At 42.1% G+C, this 21,246-nt stretch overlaps 1 protein-coding gene across 3 annotated transcripts in view; it reads right to left on the bottom strand.

Annotated features, from left to right (window-relative positions):
* Window positions 1-21,246, bottom strand: part of SLC66A1 (solute carrier family 66 member 1) — a 128,523-nt gene that overhangs the window by 48,253 nt on the left and 59,024 nt on the right. For all 3 annotated transcript variants that reach the window (XM_069240151.1, XM_069240152.1, XM_069240154.1), the window contains one exon: window positions 3,267-3,359. In XM_069240151.1, coding sequence (XP_069096252.1) covers window positions 3,267-3,359 — 93 coding nt within the window. The remainder of the gene's footprint in view (window positions 1-3,266; window positions 3,360-21,246) is intronic.

Genomic DNA, 21,246 nt, shown 5'->3' with positions numbered 1-21,246 from the left:
AACCTTCTTACTGATGTCTAGGTTGGGTTGTGCCCCCACTATGGAAAGAAGTCATATATCAACCTTTCCCCAGCACTGTTCAAGGTCTCATCTTTGGTGATTTTGTGAGACTGGGGTTTCAATGCAAGTTCTCAGACAAAATCTAATTGTTTTCATTTGACAGGGGTTTATATCATTTCCAGTCTAATTTTCATCTGTTCACTGGGACATCTGACATTCGTTATGCCACAAGGCTCTACTATTGCTCCTATTTTATGTCCACTTATGGTGGCTCCCTTCCCTGACTGAATCTTTTGGCTTGACCACTTACCACTATGTTTAGTGCAACTGGAACCACAAACTCATTCAAGATTCTGTTATCCTGCAGCCTTGACTCACATTACACAGAAAGATAAAATTAACCACTTTAAGCTCAATGCTAGCACTCCTAAAGTACTGACTTGTGGATCTTCTCCAGAGGTGCTGCATTCCCTCTTCGTGGCCTTGTCCTCAGCCAATCTGTCCAATGCAGTAAAAAGCCCCAGAGTCATCCTTGATGTTAACCTTATCCTTGAACACCATGTCAACCAGATGGGAGTCTATTATCCATCATCTAAGGCCGTTCAGGCAAATATTTCCCTTTCTTTATTTTTCTCACTAGGTCCAATTTACCACTGTCCTGTGTTAACACTACAGCAATTAAATATTCTGGCACTCCAAATATCTTATATGAAGACCTCAGGAAAAAGCATGAGGTCCAAGGCAAGGTAACTACTACACATTTGACTCTGGGATCATATCACACCAGTTGTATACTCTCCACTGGCATCTTGTAGCCAGATCATTTCTTTAATGTTCTATGAAACGGCCATCAGACCTATATGGTATTGGACCTTCATTTTGGTCCTAAAACACATGCACTAAGCACCCAGCTTCATCACCTAGCACACATGCACACCCAGCCACTGGCATGTGCCACCGTGCTGTGTGACCCTGGTTTCCTTGAAGCAATATACAAGCACATTGTGCCACAAATAGAGCCATTTGTAACCCTCATGGAGGGCCCACACACATGCACCCAACTCCACCTTTCTGTCCTGTAAAGGCCACACTAGTGCTCCTCTCATCACTTTTTCCCAACCATACCTACCATCTTATGCTTGTATAAGACCACTGTAACATGGCCAGAACACATCTTTTGCAAGCATCCACAATGTGTTTCATCTACACGTAATTCACACAAATTAACTACCTTTGCATACATGCATGCGTATTCCCATCTTCCAGTGTACAATCCACACAAGGTTACAGTGCTAGCACTAAACGCCATTTATACCAATATACTAAATACATGCATTGATAATGAGCTGTAGGGCCATCACACCCCTACAAGCTCAGGGAAAGTATAAGAGCTCCTCTGGATGCCTGAACAGTTAATGCCCTAGAGTGTGTTTTTACACTTTTACACTTGTCTGGGTTCTAGTAGGTTGGTTATATCTACTTTGGCCTTTTTCTTTAAATGTGGACTTCAGTTTCTGAGCGTAGATGGTGGAGGCCGTTGTGTAGCAAGGAGGGGTTGAGAAGCCTGCTTGCTTTTCAGCATGTCACGGTCTCATTCTCACATTTGTCTAAATGTCAGCAGGACAGTTTTGGGTAGGGAGTAAGTGGAGATATGCTGGGATCTTCTTGTTGGTGATTTCTTCCTAATTAATGAAGCACCATTACTGCTCTGATTCATATTCAAAAAGTCGCTTGAGTGGTGACTTCTCCAATGAGAACGTAATCACTTACCTTTGTGGGCTAGTGCTAGTATATTGGGAGATTCTCTGGTTAATGCTTGTTTTACCAATTATGTCTAAAGGTTTTTTAATGTTACAAATGTGTAGTCAAACCTTCCTATGTTTTTTGTATTCACTTTGTGTTCTTACCTAAGGAATTTCCTGAAGTGTATCAAAGGGTCTTCCTTCACCCAAAATCTTGTTATTAGGAGAAAGATATGAGAGGTGTAATACCCTTTCTCTGATCCTATAATAAGCTTAATTAGGTGTGCTTATCTGAAGTGAGACATTTATGAATGTCTAGAATGTACAGGAGCAAGATGAATTAATCATTGTAATTATTTTAGTTTTGAAAAGAGGTATTTTTGCTTGAATTGATCTATGATAAGATAAAGGGGTTTCCACATTTAAATCATCTTTGTGATGTTACTTCTGCTGTTTTAAAAGGAGTTTCTTGTGACATATGAAAAAGTTAGAGCCTTATTGCTGTCTGTGCTCTAGTGATTTGGGAGGAGTATGCTGAAGGGCTTTTGTACATTATTCTCTTCTGCTCTGGTACTGAGATGAGCTTCTAAAAGAGTGTTTTAGAGGATTATTTGACTATAGTTGGTGAATGTGTAATTCCCCAGATATTAACTATACTTCAATAGCTCTGGTGAAGTATAAATCAAACATCTAAATGAAAAGTATGCTAAATACTTGGCCAAAATAGGTAGCTCAATCTTAAAAGTGTCCTACCTCAAAAAGGCAGTTGGCCTTACCATCTTGTCTTCATTTTGGTCAAAGAAGAGGACTTGATAAATAGATTGTCTCCTTTAAACCAAAGACGTTTAATAACAAATTCATTGCAAGATGAATGTCCCCATCTGTGCCAGAAGCAGAAAGAGTCAATCACCAATTTGACAAGCTAACTCCTTGCCACTACGCCTTGTCTATTTTAACAGCCTAGGCAATTTTAATTTTAATCTTAATCTTAAACTGCCTCTCAGCTGCTTGGGAGCATTTCCCTGACAAGTCTCATCCCAAAATGGCCCATTAATGAAGCAATCATCCTGTATCAACTGTCACAATTTACTTCCTGCAGGGGCACATAACACTGGACAAGCCTCCAATTTTCTACTTTTTTGCTAATTCCAGAAAGTTTTTTTTTCAGAATCTAATAATCACCATATCTCACTCACAAGTCAAGCAAGGAGTTGAGTTTGGTAAAGGAAGATAAGGTTTTGATTTCTAGAAATAGGTAGAACTGGCATCAGTTACTCTCTTCTTCGTTAAGATAACCTCATCTCCAAAAAAGCTTTTAGATCTTTCCTTTAACACAGCAGGATAGAGATGAAAAACTGAAAGTGAAATAGAGAGCAAACAGAGATAAATGAGGTACAAACACAGGTCATGACAAAGCCTAACTGCACAAATAATTCTAGATGTAGGAAAATTATGACATTGAGAAAACTCCAGGCAAGTTTCCAAACAATTCAATTACAGATGGAATTCTCCTTTGTTACTTACATTGTTTAAAATTTGAGGCACTCTGGAGAGCAGGTAGAGCAGGGACGACACAGCGCCAATAGCAAAACCAATCTTCTCATTTGTGGCAAATGACTGTTAGGTGAAAAAAGTAGACAATTTCACATGACCACCCCATCACAGCAGTCACTCGACATCCCCACAAAGATCACCCAACCCAGTCATGAGTTAAATGATGGCTCAACACTCTTAGAAGTCATTCGTAAATCTCTGCCTGTCACACCACATGCAAGAGATACAATGCCCTAACTGACATGTCAAAGATGGGAAACATCCTGAACGACGACTCCCTAACAATGATTACGTTTACAACGCAAGCGTAACGCCGCCTGCTGGAACAACGCATGCCTTTTGCTCTGACTTAACCACGTATGTGCTGAACTACGCTTATGCGTGGTTAAGGCAGAGAATAAGGCAGAGTGGATCTGGAGAGAACACAGTCAGGTAAGTGGGGTTGGGGAAAAGTTAGGGGGTACTTTTTAAGGATGGGGTGGATTAAGGGCTTGGGGCAGGGGTGAGGGGTAGTTTTGTTTTTAGGGGCAGGAGTGAGGGGGTCACGGAAGGTTTTAGGGCTCAGGGTGGGTAGGGGGTATCGGGGTAGTTTTGTATTTAGGGGCGGGGTGGGAGGGGTCAGGGTAGTTTTGTTTTTAGTGGCGGGGTGGTGGGGTCGGGGTAGTTTGGTTTTTAGTGGCTGGGGTGGGAGGTCGGTTGTTTTTAGGGCGGGTGGGGGGTTGGGGAAGGTTTTAGAACTCAGGGTGGGTGGGGGTATCAGGGTGGTTTTGTTTTTAGGGGCAGGGTGGGGATTTGGGTAGTTTTGTTTTTCGGGGTGGGGGTCAGGGAAGGTTTTAGGTCTCAGGGTGGTGGGGGGTATCGGGGTAGTTTTGTTTTTAGGTGTGGGGGTTGGGGTATTTTTGTTTTTAGGGGCTGGGGTAGAGGGGGTTGGGTTAGTTTTGTTTTTAAGGGTCGGGTGGGGGATCAGGGCAGTTTTGTTTTTAGGGGCGGGTGGGGACATCGGAGTAGTTTTATATTTAGAGGTGGGGTGGGGGGTCGGGTTAGTTTTATTTTTAATGGCAGGGTGGAGGGGGTCTGGGTAGTTTTGTTTTTAGGGTCGGGGTGGAGGGGGTCTTTGTAGTTTTGTTTTTAGAGGTGGGGTAGGTGGGTCAGGGTAGTTATTTTTTTAGGGGTGGGGTGGGGGGTCAGGGTAGTTTGGTTTTTAGTGGCGAGGTGGGAGGTCGGTTGTTTTTAGGGCGGGTGGGGGGTTGGGGAAGGTTTTAGAGCTCAGGGTGGGTGGGGGTATCAGGGTGGTTTTGTTTTTAGGGGTGGGTGGGGGGTTGGGTAGTTTTGTTTTAGGGGTGGGGGTCAGGGAAGGCTTTAGGTCTCAGGGTGGTGGAGGTATCGGGGTAGTTTTGTTTTTAGATGTAGGGGTTGGGGTAGTTTTGTTTTTAGGGCCTGGGGGTAGAGGGGTTGGGTTAGTTTTGTTTTTAAGGGTCGGTTGGGGGGGATCAGGGTAGTTTTGTTTTTAGGGGAGGGTGGGAGGATTGGAGTAGTTTTATATTTAGGGGCGGGGTGGGGGTGGTCGGGTTAGCTTTATTTTTATGGGCAGGGTGGAGGGGGTCTGGGTATTTTTGTTTTTATGGGTGTGGTGGTCGGTTGTTTTAGGGCAGGTGGGGGAGTCAGGGAAGGTTTTAGGGGTCAGGGTGGGTTGTCGCGTCGTTTTGTTTTTAGGGGTCGGGGATCAGGGTAGTTTTCATTTAGGGGCAGGGGTGGGGGATCGGGTTAGTTTTGTTTATAGGGGTGAGGGGTCGGGGTAGTTCTGTTTTTAGGGGTGGGGGGTCAGGGTAGTTTAGTTTTTAGTGGCAGGGTGGGAGGTCGGTTGTTTTTAGGGCGGCTGGGAGGTTGGGGAATGTTTTAAAGCTCAGGGTGGGAGGGGGAATCAGGGTGGTTTTGGTTTTAGGGGAGGGTGGGTAGTTTTGTTTTTAGGGGTGGGGGTCAGGGAAGGTTTTAGGTCTCAGGGTGGTGGGGGTATCGGGGTAGTTTTGTTTTTAGGTGTGGGGGTTGGGGTATTTTTGTTTTTAGGGGCTGGGGTATAGGGGGTTGGGTTAGTTTTGTTTTTAAGGGTCGGGTGGGGGATCAGGGTAGTTTTGTTTTTAGGGGCGGGTGGGGACATCGGAGTAGTTTTATATTTAGAGGTGGGGTGGGGGGTCGGGTTAGTTTTATTTTTAATGGCAGGGTGGAGGGGGTCTGGGTAGTTTTGTTTTTAGGTTCGGAGTGGAGGGGGTCGGGTTAGTTTTGTTTTTGGGGCGGGGTGGGGAGTCGGTTGTTTTTAGGTAAGATGGGGGTCGGGGAAGATTTTAGGGCTCAGGGTGGGTGGGAATGTTGGGATACTTTTGTTTTAAGGAGTGGGGGAGTTTTAGTATTAGGGTGGGGAACTTTTGGTGGCATGCTAGAACCACGCATTCCGTTCCCACACATGCCTTTCCTAGGCAAAAGCGTTGTAAAGGTATGCGTGGTAAAGGCATTTGTGGTCGTTGTTCCGACCGTGTTGTTCAGGCATGCGTGGTTCTCGCATGCGTTGTTCCATCATACTGATATCAAAGATTCTTCATATTCCCTCAAACATGAAAACCTTGAATGGACTAAATTAAGACACCTTTCCTTTATCTTGCTGACCTATTCCCATTTCCTGTCCCCTTCCCACGCAGCACTTTGAAAGTTTTTTTGTTTTTTTTAAATCTTGCAGGTCATAAGTCACTCACTTGTGCCAACAATAAATAAATACATAAAAAATATATATATATAAAATTTGAAAACATTTTCAAGATTTACAAATATTTAAGATTTAATACTAGAGTGAAAGTAGAGACATTTCAAATGGCAGCTATTAGAGAGAACAGAAGGATGGAAGCAGCACAAAAACGTTTTGTCGGCCTGAGCCACAAACAGCCATTGGAAAATGTGAATGGGTATAAGGAGGAGCAAGCAATAAAACAATTACGGGACAACATGTGGAAAATTTCGAAAAAGGAACAAGCAAAATGGTGGGAAGCCATTACGCTTCAGAAATATGTTGAATGCAATCGGATCCCTAGAGGATTGAGAATCTTTACGGTACCCAATACAACAAACCCTGATCCGGAGATGATTGAGGAATGGATGATGAATAACCACAATTATTCGCTGGGAATGTTGAAAATATTGATTAAATATGCCCATAAAGAAGTAGAGAAATTATCAATTCAGATTGATACAACCATGCAGACATTGAAAGAGAAATGTACTCCAGAAGTGTATGAGCAAGAAACATCTAGATTGAATGAGCGCCTCACTAAATTGGAAGAGGAAATAATGGCTAAGAAACAAAGGAAATTTCAAAGGGATGAGGCTGATTATGAACAGGGTCGGATTCTAACGTTTGGACGCAGATTCGACCATTTGAGGGAGAGCAATATGCTACAAGGAGGGAGACAGCAACCGGAGAGACCACAAATTAGTATTACAGGAGGTGCTCAGGCACCCACGGTTGGAACTGAAATGCAAAGTAGCGAAAGTGACACAGGGGAAAGCGATGTGTCAAACCAATCTGAAGTTGAATCTGTAAAATCCAACAATTTAAAGGAGTTCGACCTCATGGCACAAGGAAGATTGAACACTCAAGAGAGGTCAAGGTGCACGAGGGTACAGAAGCCGAGGAAGAGGAGCCGAGGAGGAAACAAAAGTCAAAGAGACGGTATAAAACAAGGAGAGATTACGAGTTTCATGGGAATACGTACGAGAGGACAGCGTGCATCCAATCAAGGAACAAATTGACAGTTGTCAATTTATCAGAGATAATTCTTACGAAAAATCAAGAAAAAGTGTTAGCACTGGGGTTGTCATTCTGCCCTATGGCAAATTTTGATTATGTCCAAAGTAGAATTGATTTATTTCATTTTACAAGAAAGTTGAAACTTAGATATTGGCATGCCACCAAGTCACCCGGTGAAGTGGAACATGAGAATTTGGAACCATCCAACTTACTTATCAGTGATTTGGAGGTTTTACAAACAATGGGAGAACTAGAGGGGGACTCAGGGTGGAGTAACGATCCTGAAGAATGTCTTTACAATGAAGGATTGAAAACAGATTTGAGGTGTGATACTATTGGTAAATTTTAACCTAAATCCAAATTTTGTCCACAGGTGTCACAAGGGTCGATAGAAGCATTTGAGTAATGTATGATATTGGAGCTTGAGAGAATGGAGAAAAAGAAAAAGGTGGGTCAGAGAAATCTGAGTTATGAGCAGGGCAACGTAGTAATCTGGCCTCTAGACAAGTATTTAGTGGAAGGTTTAAGAAAATTGAGAAAGAGTAACCAATATGAAGTAACTACTAGACACATTTACACACAAACTCTGAATAGTTATCGAGAGAGATTGGGTGAATGGAAAGATAAGACATTAATTACTTATGAAGAATATAATTTTTTTTAATGTGATTTTCCGAAACTCCCTGTGCTGTATTTACTACCCAAGCTACATAAGGATTCTAAGAACCCCCCAGGTAGAACAATTGTTTCCTCAAGAGGCAGTGCCCTTGAGAACACTTCTAGATATGTTGACTATTTTCCACGACCATTTGTGCAGTCATTATCTTCATACATCAGAGATACAAGTGATTTTTTTACTAGAATTGAAGGCATAATATGGGAGAAACAATATCTATTAGTAAGTTTGGATGCTGAAAGCTTGTACACATCCATTCCACATGAGTTAGGAATTCAAGCTAGTCAATATTTTCTGAGAGCTAGATCACTGTCATACTTGCAGCACACAGAAATGTTATTAGATATGATGAAGGTGTGTTTGACGAATAATTTTTTCATCTTTGATAATCAGAACTATAGACAAACCCAAGGGACAGCAATGGGTACCTGTTTCGCTCCCAGCTATGCAGGTTTGTATCTGGGCTGGTGGAGGAACAGGTGGTATACAACTGTCATCAGTTTGAGGAACATGTAGTCATGTGTGTATGTTTTATTGATGATATATTTTGTATCTGGAAAGGAAACAAAGCGCAGGCTATGACATTTGTAAATGGTTTGAATCAAAATCATTTGAATTTACGGTTTACAGCACAAATTCATGCCACTTAAATTTAGTTTTTAGATCTGAAGCTAGAAGTGAGAGGGTCTAAGTTGGTGACCTTACTGTTTCGAAAGAAGACAGCAGGTAACAGTTTATTGCAAGCAAGGAGTTGTCATCCTAAAAAGCTAATAGAAAGTATACCTTATGGAGAGTTACTAAGAGCAAGGAGAAACTGCAGTGAGAAGGAAGATTTTTTGGTGGAGATGAAAGTCATGAGTCGTAGATTTTTAGAAAGGGGCTACTCTAATAAATCCATCGAGAGTGCTTGTGACAAGGTTTTGCAATAAATTGAGAGGAAGTATTAATTTCACACATTAAGAAAGACTTAGATCCACAACAGTCAGTTAGATTTATTACGGATTTCCATAACCAATCAAGGGAATTAAGGAATATTTTGAACAAATGTTGGAGTATATTAAGGGCTGATGAAACAGTTAGGAAATTTGTGGACGATAAAACTCAAATAATTTTCAGAAGAAGTCCGTCACTGTAAGATCAGCTGTGTAGAAATTTAGTTCAAGCCCGAAGTGAGTGTCAAAGATTTATACAGGGTTTTTATACTTGTGGAACTTGTAAAGCCCGTAGATTTAGCCCGAGTTGTCAAGAAATAGTATTAAACAAAGAGATAAAACCATTTGTAATCAGGAAACATTTAACTTGTAATACTGAATATTCGAACTATGCCCATGTGATTTAATTTACATAGGTAGTACAATCCATAAAGTCAAGAAACAGATTTTTGAACATTTCAGGGCGGTTAAGAATGAAGATAAACAATATCCAGTGGCTAGACATTGTGCTAGATATCATGACAAGAATGTACATTTGTTGAAATTCTGTGTTTTGGATAGTATCCCTATGAATAGTAGAGGGGGGAATAGAGAACAGGAATTGCGCAGACTGGAATCAAAACTGATTATAAAGTACAGGACATTACAACCAAAAGGATTTAACATGGATGAAGAATTGGTAGCCCATTTAGGCTAAGAAGTTTGTGAAGCAATAGTATGATTAGAATAAGTTTAAAATTTAAGGGAAGTATATTGAAAGTTATGGTACAGATGAGATGAGATGGATTTTACTATATGTAAATTTATTTAATTTCTTTATCTTATTCACAGAACGATTGGAGATGGCAGTCTTGTATGAAGAAAGCAGGAGAGCTATTATATCTCTTCCGGGGTTCCAGTATTCCTAAAAGGTTATAAGTAAAAACACAGTTTCTCGTGTATATCTTTTATTTATTTAGATATATTTTTTCATATATTGCAGTTGGAGTCTATCTTGAAGTATATATATATTTATATACAATTTGGGGGGTAAGGTAGTCAGTTTGTTGATTTGAATGGATTTTCTCATGTTCAAGATGATTCCATGTGAGTGGACGAACAATCTTAGAACTAATCTGTGGAGAAGTGAATAATAAGTCTTGTGCACAATGTTCCAAGATGGCTGACAAATTTCAGTGATGAATGCACTTGGTGTGGGAATGTAGTCCTTCTATTATTGTTATGTAGGGATTGGTTAGTAAAGAGGTAGAAAAAGGACTATGGTAAAAAGTATAGTTTGTTTTAACTCGTGAACAAGGAGCAGGAGCTCCGAAACGCGTTGAGTTTTTTCTGCCATTTTTTTCACTAATAAAATAATACACTTGCCAAACCAAAGGAGCTTCTTGATGCTGTCTACTGTTCCAATACTCAGGAGGAGTAGGCGTTGTGTTTTTGTTGGAGATATATATATATATATATATATATATATATATATATATATATATATATATAGATATATTCAATGAAAAAACAAAGGTTAAAGTAACGTCATGGTTATGTGAATTTGTCTGTAGAACATTAACTGTTTGAACTAAAAAAAAAAAGCGTAGACCTTCACCAGTTATAGACAGCAGAACTAAATATAGCTGCCGCCCCTGCTATGCACTGCTTATGATCTCACATATTACATCACAAATTGCATGTTCAATGACATTCATGACATCACTGATTACATCTCAAATGACAACTGATGAAATCAAGCAAGTTTCTTTTGTACACATTGCTTTATAAATGGGTATAGCCTGTAAGCATGTGTTTGTGGCATGTAGTGCTGTGGGTTCACATGCTTTGCATATTCCTGCTATCCAGTGTTGGGTTGAGATGTATGCAAGTTGTTTTTCTTTGAAGAAGCTTCTCGAGTAATGAGGTAGCGTCCTCCTCTCAGTGATATTGCGCATGGGCATCGACTCCTTTGTTAGATTGTTTTCACTCAATGTAGTGTGAGTAAGTGTTAGGAAAGAGATGTCCATGCATATAAGATTATAAGACTGGTACTGCAACGGCCACAGGTGTCCAGAGGGGAGGGAGGGCACATATGAATCTACAGCACTGCATGCCACAAACAGATGCTTACAGGTTAAGTAACATAATCTGTTCGATGGCATGTGTGGCTGTAGATATACATGCTTTGCCCTGACTATAAAGCAGTGCCCTCCCAAAGTGGTGGCTAATCGGTGTTGCAGTTGTTTGAAAAAGTGTAGGGAGCACTGCCTCTCCTACATTTGCTTGTTGGCATTCTAATACATCCACAGAGTAATGTTTAGTTAAGGTGTGTGGAGTTGATCATGTAGTTATTTTAAACATTTCAGCTTTTGGAATATTGCCCAGAAAAGCCATAGACACTCCTATCTTATGGGTTGAGTGTGCTCTAGTTCTTTTAGCCATCTTGAAATGCCTGATTTAGATATTAACTTTCCTGTGTGAGGGGGTGAAAAGGCAATAAAGAGTTGCTAGGTTTTGTGAAATTCTATAGTTCTGTCAATATAGTACATTAAGGCTGTTTTTACATTTAATGTGTGAAGGGTCCTTTGTGCAACAGAGGTGAGTTGTGGAAAGAAAACCGGTAATTCAACTGACTGGTTTCGATGAAGAGCGGAAACTACCTTTGGAAGAAATTTTGAGGTAGATCTAAGGACTACCTTATCCTCGTATATTTGAAAGAAGAGTTCTTCCACGGTTAGTGCCTGGAGCTCACTGACACATTTAAGTGAAGTAATTGCTACTAAAGAGGCTACTTTCCATGAGAGAAATTGAAGAGGGCAGTTATGCAAGGACTCAAATGGTGAACCCATATGTCTAGTAACTACAATGTTGAGATTCCAAGCAGGTGCAGGGGATATTCTGGGTTTAATCACTCTTTTTTTCAGCCTTCCATAAATACTTTGATAACTGGTAGTTTAAATAGGGATACATGTTGTCTATTTTGGAGCTAGACAGCTACTGCAGCTAAATGCAGATGTATTGATGTGTATGCTAAGCCACACGTTTGTAAATGAAGTAAATAGCAGACAATATTTTGAACAGTTACATTAAAGGGCTCAATGTGTTGGTCATGGCAGTAGAAACAAATCTTTTCCATTTAGCAGCTTAAAATGCTCTGGTTGTCGTACGTGCCACCATGAGAATATTCCTGCATTCTAGAGGAAGACTCTAGTGTCCGAATACTATGACTTCAGTAGCCAAATCGCAAGACTGAGTTCCTTTGGATTTGGGTGCCTGACTTCTCCATGGTTCTGAGTGGAAAGATCCGGGTTGGGGAGAAGCTTCTTGTGAGGCACTATAGAAAGTTCGAGTAGTGTTATGAACCATGGTTGTCGAACCCAAGTAAGAGCTACTAGAATGTGGGCGAGGGACGTCTGCCTGAGCTTCTGAACCACATACAAAAAGAAAGGGAGAGGTGGAAAAGCGTAGCCAAATATCTCTGACCAGTTCATCAATAGAGCATTGCTCTTGGATTGTGGGTGTGAGTGTGGGTGCCTGGAGAAGACATTTGGGCATTTTGGGTTGTCTTCAGTTGCAAACAGGTTTATATGTGGAAATCCCCACCTGTGGAAGTGTGGAAGGAGGAATCATGGGTGGAGTTCCCATTTGTTGACTTGTTGATACATCTGCCTAAGGAGGTCTGCAAAGTCAATGTATGTCTATGGTAGATGTTCCACTGACAGGTGAATGTTGTGACATATCGCTCAATGCAAAATCTCATGAGATAGGTATGATAAATGTAGAGAGTGTTTTCCCCATCGTTTTTGCAAATAGAACATGGCTGTTGTGTTGTCTGTCTGGACTAAGACAACTTGGTATTTCAGATGTGTTAGAAAAGGTTTCAGTGCCAGGTGAACTGCTTGAAGCTCCAAATAATTGATGTGGAGAGTTTAATGTTTTGTGTCCCAGAGACCCTGAACGGAGAAATTCTTTAAGTGTGCTCGCCATCCTGTGAGTGATGCATCTGCAGTGAGAGTGATCTGGGAGCAGGGCCTAGAAACGGCCACCCTTTCAATAGGTTTTGTGTGTTCCACCACTGCAGAGAGTGACGTGTGTGGCTGTCTACCAACACAAGATCTAGTAAGTGACCCTATGACTTTCTCCGTAGACTTTCCAGAGACTCTTACAGTGGTTGCATGTGTAGTCTGGCATGTGGCACTATTGCAATACAAGGTGCCATCGTGCCTAAAAGCCTCTGAATTGTTCTGACTGTTATGAGTTGGTTGGGATGGAACTGTTGAGTCAGCGTGGGGTATCCTGGCTTTATCGGGTAGGGTAATCCCAACTGTCCATTGAGGGTGGCTCCTAAGTACAGTTGAATTTGTGACGCTTGAAGGTGAGATTTTTTAACGTTGACTGTAAACCCCAGTTTGTGCAAAAGTTGCAGAGTGGACTGTGTATGTTGCAGGCACAACTGACTCATACTGGTTTTGATAAGCCAGTTAGCCAGATATGGGAAGACATGGATATTCTGTCTGTGTGGATGTGTTGCAACCACTTCTAGACATTTGGTAAACACACAGGGAGCTGTAGTGAATCCAAATGGGAGCACTCTGAATTGGAAATGTGTTCCCGCTATTTCAAACTTGAGGTACTTGCGATGCGGGGAATCACACCCTGTAGGGTTACCATAGAAAGTGTTCTGATAGTATGTAACGATTTAGTGGCCTGAGGTCTAATATAGGACAAAGTGTCCCATGGAAGTGTAGATGGCTGCTGTATATCATCTCTATCCCCTGATCTTCTATGTATGGTTGCAGGGAGCCGAAAGGCGTATCATCACCAGTGAGGTTTTGGGGGTGAAAAAGGTGGTGGAGGTGGCGGAGAAATAGGCAAAGATGGATGTAAAAGGCTAGTGGCAATGTATTTTTTGTTTTTCTTTTCAGGAGGCACTTGCATTTCAATGTGCTCCTCAAAAGTAAGCTGATGTGGAAGGCGTCAGCTGCACTGTATACGAAAAAAGAAAAAAAAAACTCCCATCTGGGTTCCAATCCTGGAATCCTCCAAACAATCTACTAACGTTGAGCAAAAACACATGTACATATATTAACCACAGTGAACATGAACATAAATCTTTGATATCTAAGTTTATTATGAATCCATAAATATTGATGTCTATTTACTAGCTACCTGGACCCAACCCAAAACATACTCTGATGGCCATACAGCATACTCACCTACTCCACTCAAAAAAATAAGAACAGTTGGCTAAGTACATGTTCTACCCCAAAGATTCCAAAAATCTAGGAGGACATTAACTTTCATGATTCAACACATTAGTAAGGAGTAATTTTTGGGAATAAACAGTCCGTTGTTCCATCTTACAAATTCAAGTAGTGTGTCCTTTAAAAGTGTATTCTGATGTATTTTTTTAATCCTTCGATTTATCTTTCTCCTCTATATGCGTTGTTCGTAAAATGTACTTGGAATCCATAGTAGGGAACATCAAGGCAAATCTCTGGCCAACTATCGTGCCGACGTACGTTTCGGTGTAAAGTGACCAAATGGTGTCACACCTTCCTCAGCCCATGTATAAATCCAGCACTAATTTAAAAGATACATACAGAAAGGTCTGGTCCATTTGAAGCCAATCTACATATATATATATATATATATTGCAGATTCATATTCTATGCATATTCTGCCATCTAGTGTTGGGCTCGGAGTGTTACAAGTTTTTTTTTCTTTTTTCGAAGAAGTATTTTAGAGTCACGGGATCGAGTGACTCCTCCTCTTCGGCTCCATTGTGCATGGGCATCGACTCAATGTTAGATTGTTTTCCCGCAGAGTGAACTTAAACGGCTACAGGCTCCCGGGGAGGAGGGAGGGTGCATGTGAATCTGCAGCACAACATGCCACGAACAGATGTACACTGGTTAAGTGACATTTTCCATTCAATGGCATGTGTAGCTGCAGATACACATGCTATGCATAGATTACAAAGCAGTTTTACCTCCCATAAGCGGTGGTCAGCCTGTAGGAGTTGAAGTTGTTTGAAATTTTGTTCTTAGTACAGCCTGTCCTACTGTGGCCTGCTGTGTTGCTAACACATCTTCACAGTAATGCTTGGTAAGTCTATGCGGTGTTGACCAAGTGGCTGTTTTACAAATTTCAGCCATTGGTAGGTTTCCTAAGAAACCATTGTAGCCCCTTTTTTCCGTGTGGAATGTGCTTAGGTGCAACTAATAGCTGCCTTTTAGCTTTTAGGTAACATGTTTGGATGCATTTTACTATCCATCTAGCTAACCCTTGCTTTGAAATAGGGTTACCAGTATGTGGTTTTTGGGACGCCACAAATAATTGTTTGTTTTCCTAAATTATTTAGTTCTATCTATGTACTACTTTAGAGCTCTTTAATATCTAATGTATGCAGGGCTCTTTCTGATACAGAGTCTGGCTGTGGGAAGAAGACTGGTAGTTCCACTGTTTGATTGATATGAAACGGTAATATAACCTTTGAGAGAAATTTTGGGTTTGTTCGAAGTACAACTTTATGTTTGCGTACTTGTATGAACAGTTATTGAATAGCGAAAGCTTGGATTTCACTAACTCTTCTTAATGAAGTAATTGCAACTAGGAAGGCAAATTTCCATGTTAGGTATTGAATCTGACATGAGTGCATAGGTTCAAATAGTGGACCCATGAGTCGTGTGAGCACTATCTTTAGATTCCACGAAGGCACTGGAGGTGTTCTAGGTGGAATGATACATTTTAATCCTTCCATGAAGGCTTTGATAACAGGGACTCTAAATAAAGAACTGTGTTGTATATTTTGCAAATATGCAGCGATCGCAGTGAGATGTATTTTAATGGACAAAAAGGCTAAATTTGCTTTTTGTAAATGAAGTAAATAACTTACAATGTCTTGTATTGACGCTGAAAGAGGGGTAATTTGTTTAGATTGACAGTAATACACAAACCTTTTCCATTTGTTTACATAACACTGCCTGGTAGTGGGTTTACTTGCTTGTTTAATTACTTCCATACATTCAGCTGGTAGTTGTAGATATCCAAACTCTGTGACTTCAGGAGCCAAATCGCTAGATTGAGTATTTTGGGATCTGGATGCCTGATGAGTTGTTTGTTTCGTGTTAACAGATCTGGTCTGTTGGGCAGTTTGATATGTGGTACAACTGACAGATCTAACAGTGTTGTGTACCAGGGTTGACATGCCCATGTTGGTGCTATAAGTATGAGTTTGAGTTTGTTTTGATGCATTTTGTTGACTAGAAATGGAATGAGCAGGAGAGGGGGGAAAAGCGTAAGCAAATATCCCTGACCAATTCATCCATAGAGCATTGCCTTTGGATAGAGAATGTGAGTACCTGGATGCAAAGTTTTGGCATTTTGCATTTTCGCTGGTGGCGAATAGGTCTATGTCTGGCGTTCCCCAGTGGTGAAAGTATGTCTGAAGCACTTGGGGATGAATTTCCCACTCATGTGTTTGTTTATGATCTCGGCGGAGAACATCTGCCAATTGGTTGTGTATCCCTGGAATGTATTGTGCTACCAGGTGAATATTGTTGTGGATTGCCCAATGCCAAATCTTTTGTGCCAGGAGGGACAGTTAAGATGAATGGGTCCCTCCTTGTTTGTTTAGGTAATAAATTGTTGTCTGTTTTGATAAGGATGTTCTTGTGAGTGAGAAGAGGCTGAAAAGCTCTCAGTGCTAGGAATACGGCTAGCAATTCTAGGTGCTTTATGTGAAATTGTTTGTGTTTGGCGTCCCATTGTTCTTGAATGTTGTGAATTGTTGAGGTGTGCCCCTATCCAATCATTGATGCATCTGTTGTAAGTATGATCTGATGGCACAGGGTCTAAAAAAGGCTGCCCTTTGTTTAGATTTGTGGAATTCCACCACTGAAGTGATATGCATGTTTGGCGGTCTAGCAACACTAGATCGTGACGTTGACCCTGTGCCTGTGACCATTGCATTGCAAGGCACTGTTGTAAAGGCCGCATGTTTAATCTTGCATGTGGGACAATGGCGATGCATGATGCCATCATGCCCAACAGTTTCATTACGAATTTGACAGTGTGCTGTTGGCCTGGCTAAATTTGTGCCAATACATTGTGAAATGCTTGTACTCTTTGTGGACTTGGGCTTTCAAGTGATGTTTGTGTATTTAGTGTGGCTCCTAAATAATGTTGAATTTGCGTAGGTTGTAGGTGGGATTTTTGGCAGTTTATGGAGAACCCTAGGGTGTGTAGGGTTTGTATTACATAATGTGTATGGTTTTGACATGGTGTATGCCTGTTGGATTTTAATAGCCAGTCGTCGAGATATGGGAAGACATGAATGTGTTGTCTTCTGAGGTAGGCAGCTACTACTGCCAGGCATTTTGTAAATACTGTGGGAGCTGTTGTTATCCCGCAGGGTAACACTTTGAACTGGTAAGGTTCTCCCTGAATTACAAACCTGAGGTATTTTCTGTGCGCTGCATGGATGGGTATGTGAAAATACGCATCCTTGAGGTCTAATGTTGCCATGAAATCTTGCTGCTGTAGCAGTGGGACCACATCCTGTAGTGTTACCATGTGAAAGTGTTCTGACAGGATGTAAAGATTGAGGGTTCTGAGACCTAATATTGGTCTTAAGGTTCCGTCTTTTTTGAGAATAAGGAAGTACAGTGAGTAAACCCCTGTTCCTATTTGATCTTGTGGCACAAGCTCTATTGCTTGTTTGAGTAATAGAGATTTTACTTCTTCTTGCAACATTGAGATATGTTGGGTGGAGAGATTGTGTGGTTTTGGTGGAATATTTGGGGTAATTTGTGCCAATTCTATGCAATAACCATTACGGATAATAGATAATACCCAGTTGTCTGTTGTAATGGGTAGCCAATTGTTGAGGAACCTTTGCAGTCTTCCCCCCACAGGTGAGGTGTGAGTTGGGAGGATATGGGAGTAAGTCACTCTTTTGGCTGCTGTGAGGGTTGTTTTGTTGATTGATATTTTCCCCTGCCTCTGGGGAATTGGCCTCTGTAATTACCTTTAAACCCACCTCGTTGGTATTGAGGTTGGTAGGTTGACTTTGATTGTGAGCTGGATGCCTCAGGTGTTTGCGTTCTAAATCCACCTCTGTATTGAGGTTTCCGAAAGGATCCCCTATATTGTGTCGTATACAAAGCACCCATGGCTTTAGCGGTGTTTGAGTCTTTTTTCATTTTCTCAATAGCCGTGTCTACTTCAGGGCCAAAAAGCTGTTTTTGATTAAACGGCATATTAAGGTCTGCCTGCTGAATTTCAGACTTAAACCCTGAAGACCTGAGCCATGCATGTCTCCATATAGTAACAGCAGGATTAATTGTTCTAGCTGCTTTGTCTGCAGAATCTAGGGCTGATCTGATTTGGTTATTTGTAATAGCCTGCCCTTCCTCGACTATTTGTTGTGCCCTTTTTTTGTTGGTCTTTGGGGAGATGTTGTATGATCCTTCATCTCGTCCCAGTGGGCCCTATCATATCTAGCCAATAGTGCATGGTAGTTGGCTATCCTTCATTGGTTGGCTGCCTGCGATGCTACCCTTTTGCCCGCAGCATTACATTTTCTGCTCTCCTTGTCTGGTGGGGGTGCATCCCCAGATGACTGAGAGTTGGCTCTCTTTCTGTCCGCGCTTACAACTACAGAATCAGGAGGCAGTTGTTGTGTAATGAATGCTGAATCGGAGGGAGGTGGTTTATACTTTTTCTCCACTTTGGGAGTAATTATCCTGGCTTTGACTGGCTCTTGAAATATCTGGTGTGCATGCTTTAACATGTCTGGAAGCATGGGAAGGGACTGATAGGTAGTGTGTGTAGAGGATAATGTGTTAAAGAGAAAATCATCCTCTAAGGGCTCAGTGTGCATGGCGACATTGTGTTAGGATGCCGCCCTAGCTGATGGTTTGGAGGGATAGCAGTCTGGGCTGTTATCAGGAATGGGATCTGGATCATAGAGATCCCATGGATCCACATTGTCCTGTTGTGAATCAAAAGAATGTACAGGAGATTGTACAGGTATGCGAGTAGTAGGTGGAGCGACAAGCAGGTGAAGAGAATGAGGAGGAGACTGTGGAGGAGAAAATTGTGGAGGTAGACATTTTTGTTTAGTCTTTGGCACTTTAGCTGGTGGCTGAGCAGTGTCCAATTGTTCTTGAAAGGCCAGCTTCCTCTTAGCCTTCAGAGGAGGTGCAGTTATAATTTTGCCCATGTCCTTGTGAATGTGAATTCTGGCTTGCCTTTCATCTATATCCTCCATCTGTGTGTGTTCAATGGCTTTCTTTAAGTATTTTCGAAAGTCCATGTTCTAAACTGGCCTTTTCCACTCCAAAGCAGTTTTTTTTTTAGGGATCGAAAGGCTGGGAGTGGATGTTGGCCTCGGCTCCGAAAGCGATTTTCAAGGTTTGGACTCGAAGGATCGATGTTTGATAGTTTCGGAGCTCGAGTCCGAAGGCTTCATTGGCGTGGCCTTTTTCGGTGCCAAAGTTGTTGGTTGGTCACCAAAGGTCTTTTTACGGGTCGAGCCATGGCCTTCCGGCAGTGGCGTTCCCAAGGCCTTATGTTTGGGCTTGGCTGGGACAGGGGCAGGCATACTCATGTGCTGTCCTGCCGTGACCAGTCTGTCCTCCTTGGACTCCTGCTTAGAGTTGGACCCTCGGAAGGAAACTGCGGTGTGCATAATCTCCTCTTCCTTGATGTCGAGACGTTCGGTGCTCTTCAACACCATCTCCAGTCTTCGTGCTCTTCTGTCTCGGAGAGTTTTCTTCGAATGGAAGGATGTGCACCCTTAGCAATTTTCTTCCCGATGGTCTGGGGAGAGATAGATTACAGACGAGATGTTGGTCCGTGTAGGGAAATTTAGCGTGACACTGAGGACAAAAGCGTAATGGGGTCCGGTCCATAAGGCTTCAACGCGGTTGGCCCGACCAGGCCCGAGCTGGACGTGGGCGCCCCAAAGGACGAGTAAAGATGTTTGACCCGACGGTATCGAAGTGGTACACGATCGAAACAATACCGATGAGAATTAGCGAGTCATAGGACTTTTCCGACTTTAACTATCGGAGCGAAAAGAAACACGTCCGGACCCGATGGCGGAAAGAAAACAATCTAACATGGAGTCGATGCCCATGCGCAATTGAGCGGAAGAAGAGGAGTCACTCGATCCCGTGACTTGAAAATACTTCTTCGAAACAAAAAAACAACTTGTAACACTCCGAGCCCAACACTAGATGGCAGAATGTGTGCCTCCAAATTAATACTGCTGTATACAACGCTGTTTTAAGCCTCAGAGTCCCAACTATTTGAAAGTAACACCAAGGCCATTCGAATATGTAAAAGGACATACAGGACAAAGATGCCCGCATTTTCAAAATATAAGACACGAAGAGTCAGCTGCACTGCCTTTGCCATATTACATCCAGTGGAAGGCTGGATGTGTATTTTCTTATGTTTCGGGTCAATCCTCTCTGCCAAAGTCTCTAGGATCAATTCCAGTGTTGAGCTGGAAGTTTTCGGTTCCAAAGTTTGTTTGCGTTTCAGTGCAGAGATGCATCACTTGGATTGCTTGGAGCTGAGGAGAAAGGTGGTAGGTTCAGTACTGTGACTGGACATGATGGTGTGTTTCAGCTTTGCTTTTGGTGGCAGGCCTGAGGGCAGGGCATCATTAGCTGCTGTTCAGTGTGGACCATGGCCTGTTGGCAGTAGTGGCCCATGTACCAATGTTTCGGTCCAAGACAAATGTCTTTTACTAGGTTTGACAGGGGTGTTTGTACTCACTGCTCGATATCCTGATAGAAGATCTTTGATCTGCATACCAAACTCCACTTCAGAGGCAATGGAAAGGGCCTACTCTTCTGCTGCTGAGGCCTCTTGCAGTTCATCTTCCTGTTTGGTGTAATGGTGACCGAAGATATCGGGGGTCTCCTCGAGGTCCTTACGCTGCATCTCCTTTCACCGTGCTCTACAATAGCGTATTGTATTTTTCAATTGGAATGATTCACAGGCTTTGCAGCCCTCCTCGTCAGGGACGGGAGACAGGCACAGGTTACAGACCTGGTGGAGGTCGGTATGAGGGTACTTTGAGTGATGGCGAGGACAAAATCTAGTCCATTACTTTAGCAGCTCATCATAGTTGGAGACCGATAAGATGAAAAAAGAAGGCCCAGACAGGCTGGACCCAAAGGCCGCAATTGAAGCACGTCAATCTGATGAGTGGCTGTTTTCTTTATTATCGATGTGCAGGGTAGGAAACGCAATTGAAAACAATACCAATGGGAATCGCAGTGTGGATGTACCGAATAGAGTCCAAAGAAAAGCGCTGGAACCAGAGCACCGAGGAACACGTATGAACACGTATGAACCCGATGGCAGAAAGAAAACAATCTAATAACGGAGTCGATGCCCATGCGCAATATGACTGAGAGGAGTTCTTCAAAGAAAAACAACTTCCACACATCCGGACCCAACGCTAGATGGCAGGAGTATGCAAAGTATGTGTATCTACAGCCATACATGCCATTGAACACCAAGTTCCTTCAGAAACGAAAGCCA

This window comes from Pleurodeles waltl, chromosome 6 (genome assembly GCF_031143425.1).
Source record: "Pleurodeles waltl isolate 20211129_DDA chromosome 6, aPleWal1.hap1.20221129, whole genome shotgun sequence".
Taxonomy (NCBI): domain Eukaryota; kingdom Metazoa; phylum Chordata; class Amphibia; order Caudata; family Salamandridae; genus Pleurodeles; species Pleurodeles waltl.
Note: the sequence above shows the minus strand (reverse complement) of the source record. Positions and strands in the feature narration are given on the sequence as shown.